Below are 8,451 nucleotides of genomic sequence, written 5' to 3' on the forward strand. Positions count from 1 at the left end.
CAAAACTGAAACTGATAAAAGTACAATTAAATCCAAATGTTATTTTGATTTTTCTATATAATTCTCATATTAGAATGTAAAAAAGCAGCTCTGGCCTGATAGCTCAAGCACTAGGCCCTCTAGCGAATTAATAAATGAACAGTATAAAAATGTATCTGATATCAGTCACGCCATAAAATACATTCAATATAAACAACAAATATAAACACTGCTTCACTTTGTCCCATCCAAACACACATAAAACACCCTGTTTTTATAACCTTGCGCATCGACCTTGTCATCAGGTCATAAAAACACACAAAAAACAAATCCATATCCATAACACAAATCATCTGAAACCGCAGTGGACAACATGAGAACTTTTAAACAGCTTTCAAAACTGCCAGCAGCATTACAAATGGTAAGATTCATTATTGCCCTCAGAAATTAAGACAAATAAATGCAAATGATCTAAATGTGCAATTTATTATTTGCAGCATATGTTTGAAAGTGAGTGTAGAAAAGCCATGAATCAGCCCGGGTGATCTTTGGTCTGTTTTAGCATCGTCCTTCAAAGTTCAGGGCATATTCTTAACATCAGTGTTAAAAAAACTGGCTGAGACCAAAATAAAAACATATACATAAGTAGTATCCCGTTACGTAAACTGGGAATAGTGTCCAAAACTGTGGGGGTGGTTGACAACAATCCCTGCCACTGGGCTCCGAGTTTCCCTTCATACCCAAAAAACACACATAGAAATCACTAAACTCCATACTAGCACAAACCACACGATACGCACATTAATTACAAGTTCATGAAGGACGAATAGAAAAACCCACAGCTGCACTCAACTGTCCATTTTTGGGAGCTGGACACACACACACACCATCTCTGGGAGGAAAAGAGGAAGCAGCTTGGCAGGAAACTCTTCCGCGCTGAGTAAAGCAATACAGCCTTAAAATCTCACAGGCAGAGCTGAGGGGGTTCATGGCACTCTATGGAGCATTTCTTCAGGTTCTGTGCAAAAAGAATGTAGATCGTTTGGTTAATTACTGAACAGTCGGTCTACTCAACAAGCTAGCTGCTAGCTCACAGCAATTAGCATAACACAAAACCGTTATGATTGTTATTGTTTAAATCTACATGGAATCTGCACTCAAAACGGGAATGAACGCAAACACTACAGATTCCGCATGCTTTGCTGGTGTACTTATTGTATAATTTGGCTAAAACGTTTTCAACTAATAATAACCATGTTTACACCCGGTATTCTGTTATTAGTAGAGGTCGACCGATAGTGGATTTTACCGATACCGATAGCTAGGTTGGACCACACTGGCCGATACGTAAGTTACTAATCAAATGAAATCAGTATTAAACTTAATTTGTACAGAGGTAGCACAGAAGAACACAAAAGTGGCTTGTAGGGGTATTTATAATGGCAGCGGACCCTTCTCGGCCACTCCAGCAACGGACGCAACCCGGAAAACTATCGGCATTGATTTTTGCCTATAACCGATAGTTCCGCCAATCAACTATTGGTGCCGATTAATCGGCAAAACCGATGAATCGGTCGACCTCTAGTTATTAGCATCCGTTTCAGGTAGCTAGTAAGCACTAAATAAAACTGTAAATACGAGATGTTAATACCAGGTGTAAACAGGGCCCAAAAGTTTAATTTTACCTCCATTTAACAAGATTTAAATCGATTCGATTTTATCCTAAAATCACTATAGAAAATGTTTGCAGTCTGCAAATTCTGCCCCGAACCCTGAAACGTCCCATTATTGACCGTTTGCTATACTATTTAGCTACTCTACCACATTAGTTTCTACGACCGTTACCTCTGAAAGAGCAGCACTGACACCACTTGTAGGTAATGTAAAAAAGTACGTCTTTAAGCATGTAAAAAATGAGCGAGAGACAGACAGTGACCATTTACAGAACAAATGAGAAAAGTGGCTATCTAGATATAAAATGAAGATACGAACATAAAGTGTAGTGTCACTACAGTGCTTGATTATATCTCCAATAATACCACCTTTAAAGGGCCCATATTGTAAAATTATAACATTTAATCCGTTGTAATTTTGTTTTACATGACCGTTTTCTACCCTTTCTCTAAAACAAACAAGCTTGCTGCTGTACCTTTAAGACTTCTATATGCAAATAAGGTTGTCATGATTGGCTAAACTTTATGTACGGGCATGGTTCACAATAACATTCACCAGGGCAGGTCAAGTTACAAAATACTTAATAAGTAATGTTATGTAAATGCTTTTATGTTAATGAGCTCATCGATGTGACATCATAATTATGAAGACATCTGATTGGTTAGTTTTAATAAATCACCAAGTGACAGATACACACCAAGATAGAATTTGAGTTTGATTGGACGTCAACAACCAAAAGATATGAGAAACATTTTCTTGTTGAATTAAAATCCGATAAGGATGTGATGGTCATGCCGGGTACAATTATTTGAAGAAGATAAGGAAGAAACAGAAATAGGAAATACTTACAGACCAGCTTCACTAAGCCAGTGCTGTAGTACATAAAGTGGAATGAGGAAGGATAAATGGAAGGAAACAGAAAGAGAATGTGAAAAGGCGAAGCATGAAATGATTAGTATATCACTACAGGGTTATGGAGTGGAGATATGATACGGTATCTGTGGCTCACCTGTGTGGACAGTGCGAGAGTGGTGTGTGAAGTTGAACACAGGGTCAGTTGGGTGGGCGTCACCTCTCTGACGATCGTGTCATCCAGACCCTCGATGCGGGGCTTCTTATTGGGTTCAGGGCTGGTGAGAGGGGTCACGCTGTTTCTCCTGATCAGAGTGCTCTGGCCTCTCTTCAACTCCTAGAGAGAGAAGATAGAACAAGCGATTAGAAGCTGAAATGGTACAGCGTTTGTGCGTACCGTGTATGCGCTTGTGCTTACCTCTGGTCTGTCTCTATGCGTGTTCACTGCCTCCACATTCAGAGAGATGGATTCAACTTTGCACCCTTTAAAAAAACAACAACACACAATTAGTTTGTGTTACACAAAATGATTCAGATTAGATATTATCAGAGATAATAAACTTACCATAAGCCACTGGGGTCAGCTTCAGTACTGTGTGGAGTGGACACTTAAGGTACGGCATCTCATCTGCAGACAGGAAATTAAAGGTTAGTATGATTGCACTGCAAATAAGGACGGAAAAGTGTGCGGATGCAGATGAGGGGTCATTTACTTACTAAGTAATAGTGAACAGTGTTACCTGCTCTTTTTTTTTTGTTTAAAGTATGCTAAAATGTACTTCTCGGTCACACAGTTGAGTTTCAATGAGGTTTGTTCCTCACATAAACTCACTAGCTTATGGCTTCAGAAGTCATTAACTATTTTTGGAGCTCAAGTGGAACTTTCTCTTCAATTTGTGTGGAAAATGAACATGGGACATCCTGCTAAACGTCTCCTATTGTTTTCCATCAAAGAATGAAACTCATAAGAGTTTAAAATGACTTGAGGGTGAGTAAATGATGATATGAAGTTTCATTTAAGAATCTCACCTGCACTTTTGTCCAAGAAGTAGGCTAGTAGGCAGCGCATCACAGCCTGGTGACAAACGACAAGAACATTTTCCTGTCGTTCCAGTTCCATGATCACAGGTTCCACCCGCTGAACTAAATCCTGATATGACTGGAGAAAGACAGAAGCATTTAATTAAGGATACTTTCTTATACTTAGTCGTAGTAAGACATTTCTTCTGTTTGTACCTCTCCGGAGGGGTAGCGGTAGTAGTATTTGTCTTGATCTCTGAGAGCAAACTCGTCTGGAAACCTCTCCCTCACTTCTTCATAGGTCATCTCCTCACACACACCCTATAGACAACATACAAACATCTTAAAGAGATTGAAATGGAGTAGCATTGCAAAAAAAACAAACCAGAGAAGCATGCACTTACGCCATCAATCTCATTCAGGGCTTTCCACTGTTCGTACGGCACATTGAGGGCCTCGGCGGTTTGGATACTACGGCGCATCTGGCTTGTCCAAACCTTCAAGTCCTTCAAGTTCTGCTCTTCTACAAATTTAGCAAGAGCTCCTGCAAACTACAGAGCGGGACGGTTAGTTATTCTGGAGAGTTTGGACAAATTGGACACATGGGTAATTTAGTACTCTTGGCTAGCACACCGTTTCAAATTTGACAAATACCGTCCTTGGCACCAAATTGAGCTTACTGGCAACAACATGCCTGTTTATGACGGCTTGCAAAGGTATAAGTCAGTTTAAGACGAGTCAAGAACTATTCAAAAGTAATTACCCAACCTCACAAGTCGAACCTCCTGCATTCTTTTCATTCTTTTCCAAGATTTATGAGCATAGTACCTTTCGTCCACGTGTGGACAGTCCAGAGTCTCCGCCCAGTCGGCCCTGCAGGTTGTGTTGGCTCTCGCCATGGCGACACAAATAAATAGACCGCGGCTGCACATGGATGTTCATCAGGTAGTAGACGATCCGACTCTGGATGTGGTCTTGAATGCGGTTCACCAGGAATCTGCGACCCACGTCGATCACTTTGATGAAGGACAAATTTCTGAGAGGAGAAACAAGGAAATGCGGTTAATCTTGTGATATTAAAGAGAAGTCAGTGACGAAGAAAGTGTGTGTGTGTGTGTGTGTATTGCTAGCGTACTTGTCATATCGGTCAGGGTCAAGTGGCTGATAGTTTATTCTGTAACATTCAATTCTTTTCTTAAAGTCCTCCATGGCATCCGTCTTGTTGCAATCTTGATAGTCAGGACTAGACACCTTAACTTCCTGTTTAGGCATTAATGTAATGTTTAGAGGTTTTCCACACTTTATTGCCAGTAATTTAGCAGTCATTGTGCAAAAAAGTATATACGTTATATATAAAGTTTGAAACTCTTAATCATGCAACTTACCAAGATATTACAGGCGATTACATTTGGGTCGTCACAAACAGACTCAATGAAGAAAATCTGCAAAAGTACATTTGTATTAGTGGTCTTCATCCCTGTAATTGTCATCAAAAGCAATCTTCAAGAGAATATAACTGACCTTGAAGCCATTTACTGCACCAAACTCCAGAATCATATCTCGCCGCTCTCTGGTTGTGTTTGTAGCATCAAAAACCTGTGGAAAGACACAGCGGTGAGAATCTGCTCTTCTCAGCCTAGCTAGCAGTTTATACATCTACAGAAGATACTTACAGCCACTTGACCTTCCTCTTCGGTGAGGTAAGTCTTGACATCTCTCAGAGCGGCCAAGGCACATTGCCTGAGGACAAAACAAAAAGATTAATTACTCCATATGTCTACATAAACGAGTTGAAGAAGAATTCATTTTCATATTATGGCATTGTGTAGTTCAGGCACACAACTCACTGTCGGATTTTTACAGCATCCTCATTGTCCGATTTGAAGAAATCGTAAGTGCTGTAGTGTTTCACTGCCTCTCGACGATACTCGCCAACGTTAAAGACTAGAAACACACATGTTCACAATTAAGAATTCCTGCAAAATGTTACTATTGTGTATAGATGAAATTCATAAAGCTAATATATTATAGTAAAATAAAAATAATCATATTATGTAGTTTATATATTTAAATAATGTAGTTTATGTAAAATATATATATATATATATATATATGCATGCTTGATTTTGTACCTTTTGTGGGAATACCAATCCAGTTGAGGTAGCGTGTGAGTTTCCTTGAAATGTAGGTTTTGCCCCGAGCAGGAAGCCCTACCATCACTATCACAGTTGGGGGGTTTGCCAGGTGGGGGCCTCCATGTGCTGGAATAAAAAATAAAATAAAATACCTGGTCACATTTTGCTATGTATTTTCCTCCCCGCCAGCCAATCAGACAGCCAGCTATGGGCCAGGTCACGTGCGCACAGATGCACTTTCAAAACCAAACATTTACTACACTTAAACGCACATGCACATTCCACGCCGCCGGCAGCAAGACGTTAACCGGGTCAGGCGCAGATAAGTCTAATTTTCTCGTACACACACAGACACATAAATCCTCAAAGTAGTACATGTTTCTGTGCATGTCTGAACTTTCATGGGAATTGCCAACAAATTATATGTATTTATGCAGTTGTGCATTAGGCTAGGATTCAGAGTTTTGTATATTCTGATTGAGCTTTTATTTCATCAAGTTATTTATCGGTTAGAGTAATCCCTATCAGAGAGAGAGAGAGAGAGAGAAAGTACACAGCAGTTTTTCTCAATGAATTACAGACGTCCATTGGCAGGTGGCCATGTGAATGGGCAATGTGAACCAGCGCAGTCAGGGTTAATCCTTAAGAAGATCCCCAACAGAAACACACAACCTCAAACTCAGCTCAATCAGCAGACACAGACAATGATCTTATTAGACTTTTACTGGCTATCCACGAACAATGACCAGACAGAATCTTATGGAGAACATGTCACCCCAAAATTAAAAGAAAAATTATATTATATTATAATAAATTATATTATATATTATATTTTGATACATTTATATTTTTATGCATAAAGGAAATTATGATAAATTTTTGGGACATTAACATGTTAGACATTGTGAATCTTATTGTTATTTTAGAGGAGGAAATTTTGAATTTTGCAATACTGCAATAAAAAAAACATACTATCCTGGATACAATTATTTTACTGTATTAAAATCTGCAAATAAAATGTATCATTGCATAAATTATTACAATTATATGTTTATTTAGATTAAAGTTTTATGGTCTGCTGATTTATTTTTTGCAATTGTTCTGTCTTTCATGACACATACATCGACACTCCTTTCTAACTTACCAAATATGAGCACTTCTGTATAGGCTATTTATCATTTATTGCAGTAAATAATGCCTTCATTATAATCACAGTGAACAACATGAGGGGCAGGGTGATATCCCGGACACAGCAGATATTATAATGCATCGCTTGTGATGAGTAATTCCTATGCATCCTCTACTGCATTGTTTCTCTACCAGGGGTCCGTGGACCCCTAGTGGTCCTTTACGTAAGGCCAGGGGGTCCGTATTTTTGTATAAATGTTGTATATTTTGACATGACATGTTCCCATGAAAGAAAAATCCAATATAGCTGATGATATGGCCAAATACTGGACAAGTCAACTAACTTGAATTATACTTGACTGCATTTGGTCCTCACAAAGACACAAATGATACATAGATGAGTCATTTTTGTTCTGGGGGTCCTTGAGGATGGTTCTGAATTGGACTGGGGTCCGGTACGCCAAAAGGTTGAGATTCACTGCTCTACTGGCATCACGCTCACGCCAATTGTAGGTAAATTCGACCAATCAGAGCCCAGCATGATTGGAAAACCTCTCCGTCAAATCCCTATTCGGTGTTCTTCAATGCCTTGGCGTCATCAGCGTGCCAACGAGTTCGAAAGTCTTTACAAAGGCGATGCGCGTGGGTTTCCATGACAACAGAATCACCTGAGACAGCGCTCTTACAATCTTTAGCCGGCTATTTCAGAATGTTAAAGGGTTTAATTCTGCAGTCATGGCTACCGATGACCATCACCTTAAACTTCAGATGTAAATACGCTTTAATGTTAATAATAATAATAATATATGTGCTCACCATTCTTTAATATGAAATAAAAATGTAAATATGTAATCACTTACATGTGCGGGGCATTGAAGGTTTGCCATCCTTAGAGGGAATCCAGATTTTTTGGATCCTGTTTTGGGTTAGTTCCCTTGGCATTCCTTTTAGATTGGGAAATGTCAGCAAAATAAACTGCGGCACGTTACACACCGGCTTCGGAAATTCCAAGACTGTTTGCGAACACAAACGAAAAATCAAGAATTAAGATTATCTTCTTTGTAAGTCTTCTTCTTTAAAAGCCGTTTGAAGATTTGCGCCGATTTGTCTCCGTTATAATTTTGAAGACCACCTCGCTCGCTCTGCTTCCCGGTAATCTCTCGCATCAAGTCCCTCGTCATCCGCGCTTTAAATACGGAGCCGGCAGCACGAGGCTGTGACGCAGCTACAGAAGGCGTGTCTGCCGGTAAGAGCGTCCACACGCGCCACCTTGCGGGGAAACGCAAAACATGCTTAAAATGAAAAAATAAACCCACAACTGTGGTGTTTACACTTTACATCCATGCGTTTGAATAATAGACTATTTATTATTATTTTGATGTTTAGTTATATTTCTAAATGCTAATTATATGCACAAAATGATAAAAGGGATTGTAAGGCAGTGCACTCAAGAGCATTAAAGATGCAGGTCACGCGTCGAGTGGGCATCCCCACATGCCTACGTGCGGGGAGTCACTACATCAATCCATCAATCTTCATAAACCCGTGGAAAAAATAGCCAGCATCTTCAAGCTTGCTGAATTACTGGCTTGTTGTTTTTAAAATGATTATTTCCTGCCATAAAAGTAGTAAATTAGTAATGAATGTAACGGTCAACTCTTAG

The 8,451-nt window shown here is 39.4% G+C and overlaps 1 protein-coding gene across 3 annotated transcripts; it reads right to left on the reverse strand.

Moving 5' to 3' along the window:
• Window positions 1-270: 270 nt before the first annotated feature.
• LOC107748462 (6-phosphofructo-2-kinase/fructose-2,6-bisphosphatase 3-like) lies at window positions 271-7,969 on the reverse strand. 3 transcript variants are annotated; one of them, XM_016563242.1, is made up of 17 exons: window positions 7,649-7,969; window positions 5,658-5,786; window positions 5,373-5,469; window positions 5,199-5,265; window positions 5,047-5,121; window positions 4,911-4,967; window positions 4,661-4,785; window positions 4,354-4,561; window positions 3,930-4,076; window positions 3,742-3,846; window positions 3,535-3,664; window positions 3,071-3,133; window positions 2,924-2,988; window positions 2,663-2,842; window positions 2,503-2,525; window positions 1,825-1,875; window positions 271-997 (listed from the first exon to the last, which is right to left on the reverse strand). In XM_016563242.1, exons 1-17 carry the CDS (start codon window positions 7,728-7,730, stop codon window positions 991-993), a joined length of 1,611 nt encoding a protein of 536 aa, XP_016418728.1. In that variant the 5' UTR covers window positions 7,731-7,969; the 3' UTR covers window positions 271-990. The 3 variants fall into 3 exon arrangements, with proteins under 3 accessions (XP_016418728.1, XP_016418731.1, XP_016418730.1); XM_016563245.1 differs by lacking the exon at window positions 1,825-1,875 and having other exon boundaries at window positions 7,649-7,968; XM_016563244.1 differs by lacking the exons at window positions 1,825-1,875; window positions 2,503-2,525 and having other exon boundaries at window positions 7,649-7,967.
• Between the last annotated feature and the right edge of the window lie 482 nt (window positions 7,970-8,451).

This window comes from Sinocyclocheilus rhinocerous, unplaced genomic scaffold, assembly GCF_001515625.1.
Source record: "Sinocyclocheilus rhinocerous isolate Xijiao unplaced genomic scaffold, SAMN03320098_v1.1 scaffold78, whole genome shotgun sequence".
Classification (NCBI taxonomy): Eukaryota; Metazoa; Chordata; class Actinopteri; order Cypriniformes; family Cyprinidae; genus Sinocyclocheilus; species Sinocyclocheilus rhinocerous.

Bases quoted from the DNA above. Each gene is read 5' to 3' on its own strand.
- LOC107748462 (XM_016563242.1), bottom strand. From the start codon at position 7,730: ATGCCAAGGGAACTAACCCAAAACAGGATCCAAAAAATCTGGATTCCC. The intron at 5,122-5,198 runs GTAAGTATCTTC...GTCTTTCCACAG, and splicing joins AAGAGGAAGGTCAAGTGGCT to GTTTTTGATGCTACAAACAC. The intron at 2,989-3,070 runs GTAAGTTTATTA...GTTTTTTTAAAG, and splicing joins GCTGACCCCAGTGGCTTATG to GGTGCAAAGTTGAATCCATC.